The following is a 17,840-nucleotide window of genomic DNA, read 5'->3' on the forward strand; positions in this document are numbered from 1 at the left end:
TGAAGTATGTTGCAATTTTATTTTTTTTGTCTTTTTGTGTCTCTGGAAGACGCAAAGCTGTGTGCCACATTTTGCTGCATAAGTTTTTCTTCCCATGATCGCCTTTTCAATTAATTATTTGAATGAAAAACAAATTCATCGATTAATCAATGACAAAATTGGTGGTAGTCCTAATAGTTACTATTAAATACTAATATGAAGTCATATATCACCCTTCTGTTGGCCACATAACTTTAGATCTTGGGTGACTGTGAAAGGAATTTATTTAGAATGGACACTTTGAGAAAATGGTTAACATCAAACGTGTTGTCAAAGCTGTTCTGGTTTAGAGCTAATTTTGATCAACCATGGTGGTTGTGTTATATGTTAAGGACAAAGTGGTTCAGTTATCAACGGAATTCATCAAATCATCAAATGCAATGAACCATATATTATGGCAGCCATTCTTAGGTTTAAGAATGATGACCTGTGGTCCACTTTTAAATCTGAAAATCATCTGGGGGTCTCACCACCAATTCTTTAATCATAATTTTGATTAACACATGAGACTAAGCTGAGCTATTTCCATATATGCAGTTTGTTAAATTAGGTCAGATAAATTACAAATAAAATGCTTTCTTTTATTATTTCTATTACATAAAAAATAGCAATTTTTAGGTGATTTTAATACTTATTCCACATCGTGACATCTCGTCTCCCACCAGCAGTGTTTTTGCAGCTCATTAGGTTCCTGCACACTTTGAGAACCATTGTATTATGATGTCACTGAATCACAGAATTAATTTGCGTGACTAAATGTCAAACGTGTAATACAGGTGGTGCACTCTCTGAGTGCTCCTTCTTGTTTTAGGGTTTGTGGGTTTTTCCTTTTCTTTTTTGTTTTATTTTTTGGGAATTACATGTTTCATTTTCTGCACCTCTCAGAGTCCAGCTGGGAAAAACCACCTGACTTTCCTTCTACCGAGGCACCTGAATCTGGCTCTGGGTCCAGCCTGGAAGCAGAGAATCAGGAGGAGCCACAGACCCCTCAGGAGGAGTCAGTGACTCCTCAGCAGGAGCCACAGACCCCTCAGCAGGAGTCAGTGACTCCTCAGCAGGAGCCACAGACCCCTCAGCAGGAGTCAGTGACTCCTCAGCAGGAGCCACAGACCCCTCTGCAGGAGTCAGTGACTCCTCAGCAGGAGCCACAGACCCCTCTGCAGGAGCCACTCTCAGGAGGAGAGGAGACCTCCAACGGGGCTCAGGCTCCTCAGGAGCCTGAAGTCACTGATCAAGTGAACCAACAGCCGAAAGTCCCAAAGATCAGCTTCAGGGTGAGAGGTGTTACTGAATAAGAAATGTAACGTCTGATCTGCTTCATGACATCATAATGATCATTACCCTGGACTAAATAAGCCATTTTCTTACATGTGTCTAGAAACGGAAAGCCGAGACTGACACTTCTGAAAAAGAAACAGAGGATAAAGACACAAATGATTCTCTGAAAAAGAACAACAAAGAGCAGCAAAAAGAGGTCCAAAGCACAGCTGAACCTGTGGAGAAAAAAGTGGAACAGAAAGTACAAGTCAAGAGGCCAAAAGCGGCAAATCCATACGGGTCCTGGGAACCGATCCGGCAGGAGGAAGATCCATAGTAAGTGTCACGTCTCCACCTATAACTTTTCTGTCTGACCTCAGAGGCACTCATTAAGCTCAGTGATGTGTCTGTGGCTCGACTGCTTGGTGGAGTGAACTGCTGTGCTGACACAGAGCATACTCTACCCCGCTGCTTTCAGTTTCCTGTTCCAAGAAGAAACCCCTGTTTAATTTTTTGTAAAATATTAGATTTTGTGGATCTATTTAGGTGTCATATAAAACAAATAATGAATGTTTTCTATTCATACAATGGAAAGTATGTTTGCATACATTGAAAGATGCAAATATTCTTCCCACTGCGTAAACATTCATTCTTTGTATAATAAGTTATGTCAGGGTTTTTCTGTTAATTTGTAAGAAGAGCAGATTCGGAAATCACATTGACTTGTTTAAGCCTCCTGTCCAATTGCGTCCTGTTAGGTTGCAGTTGGCTTCCCAATAGAAAAACTGCAAAAAAGCAAACTCACAGGATAATCAACAACCCTGCCGCAGTCCATCGTGTGCAATCACCCGGGAACCCTGCTGCAAGCTGACGGCATTAGATTTGTACTAAACACATGCAGATCTTTACCCGATCTGTTATCCATAAACTCACTGCAGCAGCCCAGCAAACAGGCGGCAAAATATTCCATCCTGTGAATGCATCAGTGTCACTGGTGACAAGGTCACTGCCAGTTTTAGCTCTGCCCCTTTATCGGATGCCATTTGCTTCCCAATTTCTCTCTGGAGCCCACCTGGGAACTGACAGGAACATGTGGACACAAGGCTTTGCTCTTTGTTTTAAAATGCATCGTGGCCAATTAGATCCCAATTCAACATCCAAGACACATCGCCATTCACACCTGTGTTTGTCACGTGTCTCTAAAGTGTCTTACATGCAGAATTCATTACTTCCCATGTCACATACATGACAAAGTTAAAAGGCTCCATGCATAGCTGTGTCAGTGTGCCGCTTGTTTGGTTGTCACCAAAAAAGCGTAAGATGTATTTCACGCAGGCTACTAGAGATGGCGATAAGACCACCTATATCAAGTCCATGTCAAGCCCAAGACCTGAAAGGGTCAAATATCAAGATGCAATGTTTGGAGAAGGCAAGACTGAGACTTAAAAAAAAAAACCCACAAGTTGTATTTCAAGACCATGAAATTAATTACACTTATTGTTGTCACTGTTAATATTCAAAAGAGAAGTCGAACATTGTATGAGGTCATAAGGTTGGAAAAAAGCAAACTAAAACTGAACATTTGTTTTTGAGCTGTTTTGACGGCTCACATTTGAGTGTATTAATAATTGCAATGTACTAAGATTTTATATTCACAAAGTGAGACAGTTAATGGCTTCAAGTCAGCAGAACTACCAGTGTTTTTGTCCTCTGTGAGGCACTGAACACCAGATACAGAGACAGTCAAAATATAGCACCAGTTACCACAATTATGAAATATTTTATTGATTTTATCATTATAATGTTTAGTTAATGTTGATACCTATTGTAGTCTGAGACCTAGTCAAGATAAAGTATAATTGCTTTCAATTCTGAGACAAGACCGAGTAAGTGAAAGACCAGACTTGAGCACAACACGACAGGATACATAATAAAACAAAAATGCGTGAAGAAGTGGTTTGAATTAAGAGCCCACTGTGTCTTGGTAGTTGTTTATACTTATTACATTTATCACAGTCAACTTGTTGATCCAGTCACCCAAGAAGACCCATTTCAAAACCAAATAACAGCAAGTGCCTTGATGTTGTCATTTAAAGGGAAGAACTCCAATTTACAGTAGTGTTCAGAATAATAGTAGTGCTATGTGACTAAAAAGATTAATCCAGGTTTTGAGTATATTTCCTATTGTTACATGGGAAACAACGTACCAGTAGATTCAGTAGATTCTCACAAATCCAACAAGACCAAGCATTCATGATGTGCACACTCTTAAAGATATGAAATTGGGCTATTAGTAAAAAAAAAACAAAAAGTAGAAAAGGGGGTGTTCACAATAATAGTAGTGTGGCATTCAGTCAGTGAGTTCGTCAATTTTGTGGAACAAACAGGTGTGAATCAGGTGTCCCCTATTTAAAGATGAAGCCAGCACCTGTTGAACATGATTTTCTCTTTGAAAGCCTGAGGAAAATGAGACGTTCAAGACATTGTTCAGAAGAACAGCGTAGTTTGATTAAAAAGTTGATTGGAGAGGGGAAAACTTATATGCAGGTGCAAAAAATTATAGGCTGGTCATCTACAATGATCTCCAATGTTTTAAAATGGACAAAAAAAACAGAGACACGTGGAAGAAAATGGAAAACAACGATCAAAATGGATAGAAGAATAACCAGAATGGCAAAGGCTCACCCATTGATCAGCTCCAGGATGATCAAAGACAGTCTGGAGTTACCTGTAAGTGCTGTGACAGTTAGAAGACGCCTGTGTGAAGCTAATTTATTTGCAAGAATCCCCCGCAAAGTCCCTCTGTTAAATAAAAGACGTGCAGAAGAGGTTACAATTTGCCAAAGAACACATCAACTGGCCTAAAGAGAAATGGAGGAATATTTTGTGGACTGATGAGAGTAAAATTGTTCTTTTTGGGTCCAAGGGCCGCAGACAGTTTGTGAGACGACCCCCAAACTCTGAATTCAAGCCACAGTTCACAGTGAAGACAGTGAAGCATGTTAATGCAAGCATCATGATATGGGCATGTTTCTCCTACTATGGTGTTGGGCCTATATATTGCATACCAGGTATCATGGATCAGTTTGGATATGTCAAAATACTTGAAGAGGTCATGTTGCCATATGCTGAAGAGGACATGCCCTTGAAATGGGTGTTTCAACAAGACAATGACCCCAAGCACACTAGTAAACGAGCAAAATCTTGGTTCCAAACCAACAAAATGAATGCCTCGCAGATGTGAAGAAATCATGAAAAACTGAGGTTATACAACTAAATACTAGTTTAGTGATTCACAGGATTGCTAAAAAAGCAGTTTGAACATAATAGTTTTGAGTTTGTAGTTTCAACAGCAGATGCTACTATTATTGTGAACACCCCCTTTTCTACTTTTTTTTTTACTAATAGCCCAATTTCATCGCCTTAAGAGTGTGCATATCATGAATGCTTGGTCTTTTTGGATTTGTGAGAATCTACTGAATCTACTGGTACCTTGTTTCCCATGTAACAATAAGAAATATACTCAAAACCTGGATTAATCTTTTTAGTCACATAGCACTACTATTATTCTGAACACTACTGTATATGGGGGTTGTAAGTTGAAAATTGATTGGCTTCTTTGATTAAAAAAGACCTGACTTTGTTTCTGTTGGAAAAAGAACAGTGTTTTGATATTTCAAGTTAGGTTTATTGTTGATAGTCAGAAAAAGATATTAGCCATGATTAAATATATTTTTTTTCCTTCAACCAAAATTCAAGTTTCCCAAATACCTTAAACTTTTGCACAGACACTGTCACAGTCAGAGTGTCTGGGTTTGCAGTTGCAGGCTTTTTATGACTTCTTGGACTATCTGTCTGCTGGAAAAAGGTTGATACTGTAGAGACATTCACTTATACAGTGGGGTAAAAAAAAGTATTTAGTTAGCCCCTGATTGTGCAAGTTCTCCTACTTAAGAAGATGAGATAGGTCTGTAATTTTCAACATAGGTACACCTCAACTATGAGAGACAAAATGAGGGAAAAAAAAAAATCCAGGAAATCACATTGTAGGATTTTTATAGAATTTATTTGTAAATTATGGTGGGAAATAAGTATTTGGTCAATAATAAAAGTTCAACGCAATACTTTGTAACATAATCTTTGTTAGCAATAACAGAGGTCAAACGTTTCCTGTAAGTCTTCACCAGATTTGCACACACTGTAGTTGGTATTTTGGCCCATTCCTCCATGCAGATCTCCTCTAGAGCAGTGATGTTTTGGGGCTGTCACTGGGCAACACAGACTTTCAACTCCCTCAACAAATTTTCTATGGGGTTGAGGTCCGGAGACTGGCTTGGCCACTCCAGGACCTTGAAATGCTTTTTACAGAGCCACTCTTTCGTTGCCCGAGCGGTGTGTTTTGGATCATTGTCATGCAGGAAGACCCAGCCACATTGCAACTTCAATGCTCTCACTGATGGAAGGAGGTTTTGGCTTAAAATCTCACGATACATGGCCCTGTTCATTCTTCCCTTAACATGGATCAGTCGTCCTGTCCCCTTTGCAGAAAAACAGCCCCAAAGCATGATGTTTCCATCCCCATGCTTCACAGTAGGTATGGTGTTCTTGGGATGCAACTCAGCATTCTTCTTCCTCCAAACACGACGAGTTGAGTTTTTACCAAAATGTTCTATTTTGGTTTCATCTGACCACATGATATTCTCCCAGTCCTCTTTTGGATCATCCATATGCTCTCTGGCAAACTTCAGACAGGCCTGGACATGTACAGGCTTAAGCAGGTGGACATGCCTGGCACTGCAGGATTTGAGTCCCTCTCTGCGTAGTGTGTAACCTTTGTTACTTTGGTCACAGCTCTCTGGAGGTCATTCATCAGGTCCCTCCGTGTAGTTCTGGGATTTTTGTTCACCATTCTCTTGATCATTTGATCCTACAGGATGACATCTTGCGTGGAGCCCCAGATCGAGGAGATTGTCAGTGGTCTTGTATGTCTTCCATTTTCTTACAATTGCTCCTACTATTGATTTATTCACACCAACCTGCTTGACTATTGTAGATTCACTCTTCCCGGCCTGGTGCACATCAACAATTTTCTTCCTGGTGTCCTTCAACAGCTCTTTGGTCTTGGCCATGGTTGAGTTTGGAGTCTGACTGTTTGAGGCTGTGGATAGTTGTCTTTTATACAGATGACGAGTTCCAGCAGATGCCATTAATACAGGTAACAGGTGGAGGACAGCAGAGCCTCTTAAAGAAGAAGTTACAGATCTGTGAGAGACAGAAATCTTGCTTGTTTGTGGGTGACCAAATACTTATTTTCCACCATGGTTTACAATTAAATTCTTTAAAAATCCTACAATGTGATTTTCTGGATTTTTTATTTTGTCTCTCATATTTGAAGTGTACCTATGTTGAAAATTACAGACCTCTCTCATCTTCCTAAGTTGGAGAACTTGCACAATCAGGGGCTGACTAAATGCTTTTTTTTACCCCACTGTATCAGCAGTGACATTTGTGTCTTTGGGTCCTCTGCTTTTGAGATAAAGAGTGCATGTGTATCCGTGTGACTGTGAAAATCGGGCTACTAGATGGGCTGTGTTCTTACACGTGGCTTTTGCTACACTCCTGCCATGGAACATCTGCAAATGTGTGCAGCAATTTGTACCTGTATAGAGACTTGTCTGTGCCTCTGTGGCTATACAGCTTCACACCACCAGGGGATGGAACCACCAATCTATCAGACACCCCTACTGTTTTTAGCCTGGCTGGACCCTCGAAGAACATCCATTGATTCGGTTCGAAGGTGTCGTTTTTTCTTTTGAGAGATGCCTAGGTAGAGCTTTTGGAGTCATGAGGTCGCTGTATGGTGATGTCGATATCTTTGCAGGAGAACAAAGGTCCAAGTCTTCAGGGTCATGGTGCTTCCTGTCTTAAGCCCCGGTCACAACCCACAGTGCGTTTTTTTTTTTTTCGCCGTACGTTTTCTGCGGATGCCACGGCCATTACGTTTTTGTGAAAACGTACGGAGGCAGTAGCAAGAGGAGGGAGGGCGTACGTTCAACGCACGTCTCTAGGAGTGTAACGATAAAGAGAGTTGACAATAAAGCAGTGTGTGTGTGTGTGTGTGTGGGGTCAGCTTTTCTTTTTTATGAGCGGGACCGGAGTGGCAGGTGTTTTTCGGCGTCAGCGATGCATGAGCATGTCCAGCCTGCAGCGGTCAGTTGTACGAGTGTTTACTTGCCTCGAAAAGTTACAGCTAGTTAACAGACTGAAGCTGTGGAGTGTGTGTGTTGCTGACGTTTGGAAATAAAGTCCAAGTTCAAGTGAGAAGCTGCGTTGTGCATGCAAGTCTGTCGGCCTCCATAGCATGTGGTAAGTGCCGTAATCCGTACTGCCTACGTACGGATTTGGTTAATTCAATAGTACTTGAATGAAAATGTGCTGCTTTGCATCCGTACTGAGGCAGTACTCACAACGTGCGTCATCTGTACTGCTGGTGAATCCGCAGCCTGACCGCAGTGAAAGTTCTGCATGCACTAAAACCTCTAATAATGTTCCTCATGAATTATAACTGGAATCCCTCATTTTAAACTGGTTCTAGACATGTTGTGGTAGAAGTTTATTTTTAAACAGGTTCTAGACGTGTTAGAAGCTTATTTTTTACTTTAACCCCTTCTAAGCCTGTATATCCCATCATTGGGAAATTTCACTTTATCTTTGTGAGATACTGACAAGTCAAAATAAGGCAGGTGGTAGGGGGTTAAACATAATTTATATTATGATATAATCGATCAAATACCAAAATTTAAAAATATGCAAACTGACAAACAATGGATTAGCTGGCTTACAATATGGTTTCTTACTAATAATTCTTATAGCTTTCTTTTGAAGTCAAAATATAGGATTTGTATTAATTTTGTAGGTACTTTCCCAATCTCCAATACAATAGGTCATGTATGGAACAAGTAATGAATGATATAAGGTAACTAATGAGTGTTGGGGGAGGAAGTCTTGTGCTTTATACAAAATGGCTATGATCTTTGACATTTTAGATTTAACATAATTTATATGTGTTTTCCAGCTTATATTATCATCAATAAAGACCCCAAGAAATTTAGTTTCATTTACAAGTTCAATTTCAACATCATGAAGTAGTACATTTCTACATAAATTCCTGGGCTTATTACCAAATACGATACACTTTGTTTTACCAAAGTGAAGTGACAAACCATTCCTTAAACATCTGTAGTTCCCTCTCCATCATGTCCAGAACTTGTCCCAAATGATCCCCACTATAAAACACAGTCGTGTCATCAGCAAATAAAATACAACTCACAAATTTAGAAACTAGACATATGTCATTAATATATAAAAGAAACAGCAAAGGCCCAAGGACTGAGCCCTGGGGCACCCCACAAGTGCACCTCAAATATTCAGAATTTATCCCACCAATGTGAACACATTGATACCTGTTGTACAAATAACGAGCTATCCAATCATGACCTAATCCTATGATGCCTTACTTCCATAATTTATGCAATAATAAGGTATGATCTATAGTATTGGATGCTTTCTGTAAGTTAAAAATGCCCCTACGGTATATTGTTTGTTTTCAGTTGCATTTGTGACATGTTCCACAAAATTAGTTACCACCAGTGAAGTAGTACAATTTTTTCTAAATCCATATTGCTGCTCATTTAGTATGTGATGTTTGTTTGGATATAAAATCATTTAGCCTCTTAATGAATACTTTTTCCAGAATTTTTCAAAATTGAGGTAGCAGTGAGATTGGCCTGTAGTTTGAAAAAAACGCATTTATCACCACATTTGAACAGCGGTATCACTTTAGCTATTTTTATTGTGGAAGGAAATCTAACAATCATTAATGACAAGTTACAGATATAAGTTAAGGGTTTAATGACACAATCAATTATAATTTTTTGTGAAAAACATATCAAAATTATCGTAATCAGTTGATTTTTTTTTTTTTTACCTTTAGTTTATGTCCAATTATTTTTGTATTCATCAGTTTCTCTGATAAATATTGAATCTGAAAGGTTATTCCTTGTTGTCCTGTGATCCCAAGAACTCATATTAGAAGGTACAATTGAATTTGCTAAATTTTTCCCACATTGGCAAAATAATCATTGAAATGATCTACAACCCCAATTCCAATAAAGTTGGGACGTTGTGTGAAATGTAAATATAAACAGAATACAATGATTTACGAATCTTCTTCAACTTGTATTCAATTGAATACACCACAAAGACAAGGTATTTAATGTTCAAACTGATAGACGTTTTCATTTTTGTGCAAATATTTGCTCATTTTGAAATGGATGCCTACAACACATTTCAAAAAAACTGGGACAGGGGCAACAAAAGACTGGGAAAGTTGATGAATGCTCAAAGAACACCTGTTTGGAACATTCCACAGGTGAACAGGTTAATTGGAAACAGGTGAGTGTCATGATTGGGTATAAAAGGAGCATCCCCACAAGGCTCAGCCATTCACAAGCAAAGAAGGGGTGAGGATCACCACTTTGTGAACAACTGCATGAAAAAATAGTCCAACAGTTTAATAACAATGTTTCTCAATGTTCAGTTGCGAGGAATTTAGTGATTCCATCATCTACAGTCCATAATATAATCAGAAGATTCAGAGAATCTGGAGAACTTTCTACACGTAAGCGGCAAGGCCGAAAATCAACATTGAATGCCCGTGACCTTCGATCCCTCAGGCAGCACTGCATCACTGTGTAAATGATCTTACCGCGTGGCCTCAGGAACACTTCAGCAAACCATTGTCAGTTAACACAGTTCATCACTACATCTACAAGTGCAAGTTAAAACTCTACCATGTATCAACAACATCCAGAAACGCTGCCGCCTTCTCTGGGCCCCGAGCTCATTTGAAATGGACAGACGCAAAGTGGAAAGGTGTGCTGTGTCCACATTTCAAATTGTTTTTTGGAAATCGTGGACATCGTGTCCTCCGGACAAAAGAGGAAAATGACTATCCAGATTGTTATCAGTGCAAATTTCAAAAGCCAGCATCTATGATGGTATGGGGGTGTGTTAGTGCCCATGGCATGGGCAACTCACACATCTGTGATGGTACCATCAATGCTAAAAGGTACATCCAGGTTTTGGGGCAACACATGCTGCCATCCAAGCAATGTCTTTTTCAGGGACATCCCTGCTTATTTCAGCAAGACAATGCCAAGCCACATTCTGCACGTGTTACAACAGCATGGCTTCATCGTAAAAGATGCAGGTACTAGACTGACCTGCCTGCAGTCCAGACCTGTCGCCCATTGAAAATGTGTGGCGCATTATGAAGTGAAAAATATGACAGCGAAGACCCCGGACTGTTGAACAACTGAAGTCTTACATCAAGCAAGAATGGGAAAGAATTGGAATTGGGGTTGTATATACTCGTATACTTAACAAGGCCTTATAAGCTCATCAAAAATGTGAGCCACTAAAACCATTGAATTTATTATTAATTGTGAATACAGTCCTTCATCTTTGTTTGACCGGCTACAGTGCAGGCAAGCTCAGTGGTTCACACAACAGAATCACAGTTTAACCATTTAGTGCAGCAGATAAGGAGAAAAATACTTCAGTTATACAAAGAAACATACAATTTGGCACACTTGCTCACAAGGACCAACTCTTTTGAAAAGTTTGGATAGCCATGCAGAATTTCAATATGGCCACCATTTTTTCAAGATGGCCGCCAGTTGTACCGATTTCTGTCATTTTTTGGGTATACATATAAAAAATACACATTCTAGTGTTCCATTCCTGTTCCACTTTGCAGAACAGTTAATTCAATAAGTCAGAAGTAATATATTTTTCATTATGATAAATTATATTTAACAAAATGACCATCGAGGGACCCTTTTGCTATGAGAAAAATCTCTAAAATCCCTTTTGCGATAGAAAACTTTCTTTTTTTTGTCTGGTAAGAGAACTTGGTTCTAGGATTTGTATTGCTATATATGATGCACAAACGTATGGTGGTAATAAAGAAGATAGAAGCAAATCACAACAATGCATTGAAAACTCAAAATTATAAGGCTGGAATTTTAGTTCCGCTACGGCGTTGACGTATCCTAAATTATTTTGAATGCAAGAGTTGTGATATACCTATAGATGCAATCTCTGCCTGTCATGAAATATTTTCAGAATTCATGAATGAAAAGATGGACTATAGATATCTAGGGAAAATAGAACTGATCCAGATGTGCATCATTGTGACAATGGCTCAGTTTTGCAGTTACAAGCTGGTAAATATGCACTGTATGAGTGGCAGTCTTGCCGGACAATGATTTGATTTAGTGCACCTTTTGGAAGAAAAATATATTTACCACTTTCACTTTGTGCTATTTTAATTGTATTCTGTAAGTATAAGCAAATGAAAATCAATAAAAAAGTATGAGCTCATTTATGTGGCTTGTGGGTTTGCAGCTGAAAAAAAACTTCAGGGCAGATAGGAAGAAGATGTGTCCTTTTCCAAAAGACATTAGGCCGACTAACTCAGCAAACCCATACAAAAATCATAAGCTCATTCAGGAGACAGCTTACAGGTCACATTTGCAACTGCACAAAGCTGTACAAGCTAGTCCGAGCCTGTAGCATTTGCACCTGCCAAGGCAGCCAGAGTTGCAGCCACGTTTGGTGAGTTGTTCACAACTCTTTGCAATTGATGAGTTGGGTGTCCAGTAGACTTTCCACTCATCACCTGCTTTCTCTCAGCCCCAATCAGATAGACTCTCTGTTTCTGGCTGACATAGTATTGCCTGAGCCCATATGCATCCTGCCTGGTATGCTGCACGTTTGGTGTGTTGAAGCAGAGCTGCACTGGTAGGAAGGATGGCTTCATACGACCTCTGCTTCCTGGCAAACAGGTCAAGTCTGGCTTCATCTACACTGTCAACAGTGCTGGATCTGTCATACATGAGAACCACAAACTTCTCCAGAATCTCTATGTCTGCATCCTCAATGGACGGAGGGTACTTGCTCAGTTTAGAAAATACTGGGGTAGCCTCTGGGAACATATCCCAAGTTTGCCAAGCTGTCTTCTTCCCTTTGTTTCTAAAGGCTGAGACCACATCACAGCCAGTGATGGCATGGAAGAATGGCATTCCTGTGGCCCTCTCTTGGCCTACACACGTTTCATGGGTGCTTTTCCAAATTTTAAGAAAAAAAACACAATGCTTTTGCCAACTGACATTGCATAGGCTCTATAAAACCAACAAAGAAACTCAAATACATGGCCAGGAGGACATAATTAACGTGATCAAAACTTCATGTCGGCCATCTTGAAAAAAATGGCAGCCATCTTGAAATTTTGAGTGGCCATCCAGTGAAAATGACTTAACCTATGAAGATGTGTAGAAAATTTCATGTTTCTTTGTATAAGTGAAGTATTTCACTGAAAAAAATGAATGTATCTGCTGCACTAATTTCCACAACTGTTAAATTATATCTCTGTGTTCAAGTTTAGCTGATTTTACAGGGTGCTGGGGTTGTACTATAGCTTTCTTTTCCTTTACAATTGTGTCAGTATTTGAATAAAATATGTTGAATAATCTTTGACAACTTTTTTATTTTTGATGATTTAATTTAAAAGCATCCAAGTACCTTTAATGTTTGTTTTATTTTTTTCCAGAAAATCACTGTAATACTACCTTTTGCAAGATCGCATAATATTAGTTGACTTGTTTTTATATGCCTTATATTTACTCTCAGCCTCAGTTGTTCTGAGTTTTAAAAATTGCTTGTACAAAAAAAATATGTATTTTTACATGCATTCGGCAGTCCCTTTGTGATCAAAGGTTTATCAGTGTTTCACTTGTTTCCGACATTTAACATCAGTGGACAATGCTTATCATATAACTTGAAGATAATTGAGATAAATGATTCATATGATCAGTGTAGATGTCACCCCAATTTTGGTGCGCTAAATCAGTTCTAAGATTTGCCATAGATTCCTCTGTTATTTTCATTTTGAAATTTGGAATGTCAGTATGATCAACTTTATCAACTAAGGAATTGTAAACAACAAAAACCAATAAGTGGTCACTAATAAGTTATCCACCCGTTAAATTCCCAACAATAACATTTGTTAATATATTTTGTCAATGTGTTCATAGTAATTCTGGTTGGGTGTGTTATCGCTGGATATCATCTCATACAAAAGACAGAATCTAAAGTCCCCGTCACACATAGCAAGAATGTGCCGGAAGCATGCCTGACACAGCAAATACTGCCATAATCCGACGCAGTCGTGAGGAAAAGAGGCATGGTCAGCAGTGTCGGAGCACAGACAGACTACCTCGTCCACACCTGTCAGATCGCATCCAGAGCGTATGTAGATGACATAGACTGCTGTCAGACAGCTATTAAAGGCGCTGCAGACTGTCTGATTTCCAAATATCTGGATGGCAAACACGGGACTGGAGAGCTGTGTTCCTCACGTGCACATGCGTGAGGCTGCAATTATCACTCAGCTGTGTGAGCGTGTGTGTGTGTGCACACAACGCTGTATGGGCCACTAAGCGCACGCGCCTCTGGACAGCCTTGCTCCAAAGTTTGCTGGCATTGGGCCATGCAGTCCCTCAGACGGAGTGCCTTTCCAGGAAACTTTCTTTTTTCTTGTTTGCCCGCTTCAGGAGCACAACGCAACTCTGGACACCACGATGGTTGGATTATCACATGGATCTAATTTTTTTTTTTTTTTTTTGGTGAGAGGATTTTAATCACAGGCTGCATCCCAGCTTCATGTCCATGTCGGTGCTGTGAAACACTTGTGGAACACCGTTGGAGGTGAGATTCATGTTTATTAATGGTGTAACAGCCTGGCAGAAGTTCCACGTCATATCTCCTACAGTGTTAGAAGCTGATCATTTATTACAGCGTGAGATCCGTCCAGCTCTGAGCCTGATGCCTGCAATGACGCGTTACTGCGCACCAACAAGAGACGCAGCTGCCTATGTTGTGATGGAGACAATAGTTCACATCATTTACACCACCCATGGGAAGGAATGGACAAGTATCTGCAGTGTAAGGTCTAATTGTTAATATAACAGCCTGTTCAGATTTGCAGCAGCGTGTGCACAGTAGCGCACAGAGCTTTCGGTCTGATAGCCGCTGTTCACATTCACTGTACATGATAATAATTCATTATTATTATTGTGATGAAGCGTGCCCATACAATTCAACAGTTCCTTTGTGCTCGGGGGCGGGGGTGGACATTATTATACGTGGCATGTTCAGGTCATACCAGCAGGCTTTGCGGTGCCAGATCTATCTCGAGGTTCCCTCGTATGCACTCAAATCTTTTCGGATCCTGTTTTGCTACCATAGAAATTTGTAAATTGCAGTTAGATGCTCCTCAAACTGCACATGGATTGCTGTCAGATAGGTGTCCCATCTCGATGGCACCCGGAGGGTTTAGAACATGTGCATCACACTCAGGGCTGATGGCCGATTTTGACCAACTGTGTCGACTTTTGCAGATGGCTATCAGAACGTTTTGGAACTGAAATCCGACACTCTACGGATGTGCGCCGATTCATAATTCCGACACCATTCTGCGTGATTCTGGCTATGTGTGACAGGGGTGTAATAATTCCGCAATATGTGTATAGTTATGAGGATTTAGAAAATCTATGTTAAAGTCTCCACAAACAAATAAAATTGTTTTTTATTGAGTTGTACATTTCAGTTAATTTCGCCACAAAAATATTTATATTCAATCCATGAACTCTATAAATACAACTTATAATTATGTTTTTGGACTTTTCACATAAAATTTCAGCAGTAACGCATTTCATAATGCATCCAAAGAAAATGACACATTTGGAACAATTTCACAGTGATAATTTGATCAGACATAAAGAACCACACCAGCACCCCATTTATTTGTGCTCTTTCTGGCAAAAAACAAAAAAAAAAATCATAACCCTCAAACTGGACAGAATCAACATACTCATCTTTTAACCACGTCTCAGTAACTACAATAACTGAAAAAATATTTATTAGCAGTTTTTAAACAGTCCTGAATTTTGGAAAAATTCATAGAAAGGCTTCTGCTATTAAATTGTATAATAGAGAATGCCCCATTTGTGAAGGAATATTGCTTTAATTGTTCCTCAGTAAACTAATTACAATGATGATTTCTATTTTTAAGAAACAATCCGGATCAATATTATGTTCAGTGTTATGAAATCTATTTTTGCTATCATCAGAAATTTCTAAATTGAAATCCTGTGCAGAAGTAAATTGTGAAAACTCAGTTAACATCATAAAAGAAATGTAATCCACAATCCAAAAAATGCAGTGAAGTAAAGTCCAACTTCACGATGTAAACCCAAACATGGTACAGAATTTCTGAAGATTTATCCCACAACAAAGGATACAACATCCTTATTTAAAGCGTTCTAACTGACTCATATTCCTCATTTACAGACCTCTGGCATTTTTCAGGTGCATTCTTTGGTTTGATAAAAACTTTACAGTTTATGAGACAGACTGAATTAATTTTACCCTGTTTTCTAAGCAGCCTTGCTTTCCTGGTGTCCGCAGTACTCTTGGTAAGATGCTCATTGATATAAACATTTGTGCCTTTCAACTTCCTTCCCTGTTTTAGTAATTCAAGTTTGTGCCTTCTGCGACGTTCTGGCCATGTGCCGCGGTTTTCTGTGCATGATCCAGCATGTAGGTGCCTCAATGTTGAGGACCCCAGCAATTGGAGATGGCCAAGGGGACTGCCATGCTTCACCTGGTTGTGGCAGACAGATGGTTACTTTCTAGAGGTGGCGATGGACGCTGTGGTCACTGTGCTTTGCCACATACACCACACCACACCTAGGATCGTGGATGGCAACCACATAGGCAGACAACCACTCTGTTCCCACATCTCTAAAATAACCATGTATCTGCCACAGCCAGATGAAACATGGGCGTCCCCTTGGTATTTTCCAGCTGCTGGTGTCCTCATCACTCAGGCACCCACGTGCACAATCATGCACAGAAAATGATCCACTCACACTCACTCAAAGTGCGAGTGATACACAAAGACAATCCAGTGGTACCCAAAGAAACACAGTTGATGTGGGAAAATGTGTAAGCATGTTTTTTTTTTTTCTTAACATACACAGCATTTACACACACACATCTAGCTCTGATCAGTTGTTACAAGCGTGAAGTTTTGCAGTCTGATGTGACTTCCTCTCCTCCCTCTGCCTCCCCTTTTCTGTCCAGTGCAAATGTGGACCTACAGTTACCTCAGGTGGAGGAAGATGAATTGAGCACACCACCAGACCCACCACCAGAGCCCAAACCAAAGTTCAAGGAACGGATCATCACGTCCCTCAGCGAGGAAAGTGGACCTGCTTCTTTCAGAAAAAGCAAAACGCAGAACGGCAAATCCAGGAGTCTGCGACAGAGAGACAGTGACGCCTGAGCTCAAAAGCCGCAGCAGTAAGACTGAGTTTTCGTTAAAAGAACTATCTCCTGAGGAGGTTTTTCATAGATGGATACTCCATTTTGGGCTTTAAAACATATCACTATTTCTTTAACCCCAGACACACAAATATCTTTATTTTTTACTTGTTTCAGGCAGTGGCCGATAGGGGCCAAACACTTCCAAACAAAGACACCACCAGCCAAAGCAGAAAACAAAAAATATCTGCATCGATTCAGCAACAGGTAGTTGCATCAAGAAACAAACATAAGTTAATATAATGTGCAGCACATGCAACCATTTAATTTAATAATATCTGCTGCAAATTCACACACGGCAGCCGGACACAGGAAGGCTGTGGAGAGCTGCACAACACAGTGGAAGTTCTAACAAAACAGCGGTTTCTGCCTCTGGGAATTAACTGACACACCGATCAGTGCATCACAGCATTTCACTTTTTATCTCAACCCGCTCAGCAGAGCCGAGTAAGTTTTTCTACTTTATTCATGATTTTACTCTTACGCAAGCTGTACTTTCACAACTTTCTTCAGTGCATTGAACAGTTGAAGTCAGTTAAAACCCTCCAGGCAAGAACATCAGCTTGTGTTGTGAGTGCTTCCAAAAGCTTTTGTATAGCCTCATGTTGGCTTAGTGGTTAGCACTGTTGCCTCACAGCAAGAAGGCCATGGGTTCAATTCCCACCTGTGGCCTTTCCGTGTGGAGTCTGCATGTTTTCCCCATGTTTGTGTGGGTCTCCTCCCACATTTAAAGACATACAGGTTCAATGAATTGGAAGCTTTATACAACCCCTGGCAAAAATTATGGAATCACCGGCCTCAGAGGATGTTCATTCAGTTGTTTAATTTTGTAGAAAAAAAGCAGATCACAGACATGACACAAAACTAAAGTCATTTCAAATGGCAACTTTCTGGCTTTAAGAAACACTATAAGAAATCAAGAAAAAAGATTGTGGCAGTCAGTAACAGTTACTTTTTTAGACCAAGCAGAGGAAAAAAATATGGAATCACTCAATTCTGAGGAAAAAATTATGGAATCACCCTGTAAATTTTCA

The 17,840-nt window shown here is 39.8% G+C and overlaps 1 protein-coding gene across 1 annotated transcript in view; it reads left to right on the forward strand.

Annotated features, from left to right (window-relative positions):
- The window catches only part of wbp4 (WW domain binding protein 4), a 32,984-nt gene extending 15,451 nt beyond the window's left edge, over nucleotides 1-17,533 (forward strand). Inside the window, exons 8-10 of the mRNA XM_034174944.1 lie at nucleotides 925-1,313; nucleotides 1,418-1,632; nucleotides 16,567-17,533. Coding sequence (XP_034030835.1) covers nucleotides 925-1,313; nucleotides 1,418-1,632; nucleotides 16,567-16,768 — 806 coding nt within the window. The 3' untranslated portion in view covers nucleotides 16,769-17,533. The remainder of the gene's footprint in view (nucleotides 1-924; nucleotides 1,314-1,417; nucleotides 1,633-16,566) is intronic.
- Nucleotides 17,534-17,840: the final 307 nt, after the last annotated feature.

Source organism: Thalassophryne amazonica, chromosome 1, assembly GCF_902500255.1.
Source record: "Thalassophryne amazonica chromosome 1, fThaAma1.1, whole genome shotgun sequence".
Taxonomy (NCBI): Eukaryota; Metazoa; Chordata; class Actinopteri; order Batrachoidiformes; family Batrachoididae; genus Thalassophryne; species Thalassophryne amazonica.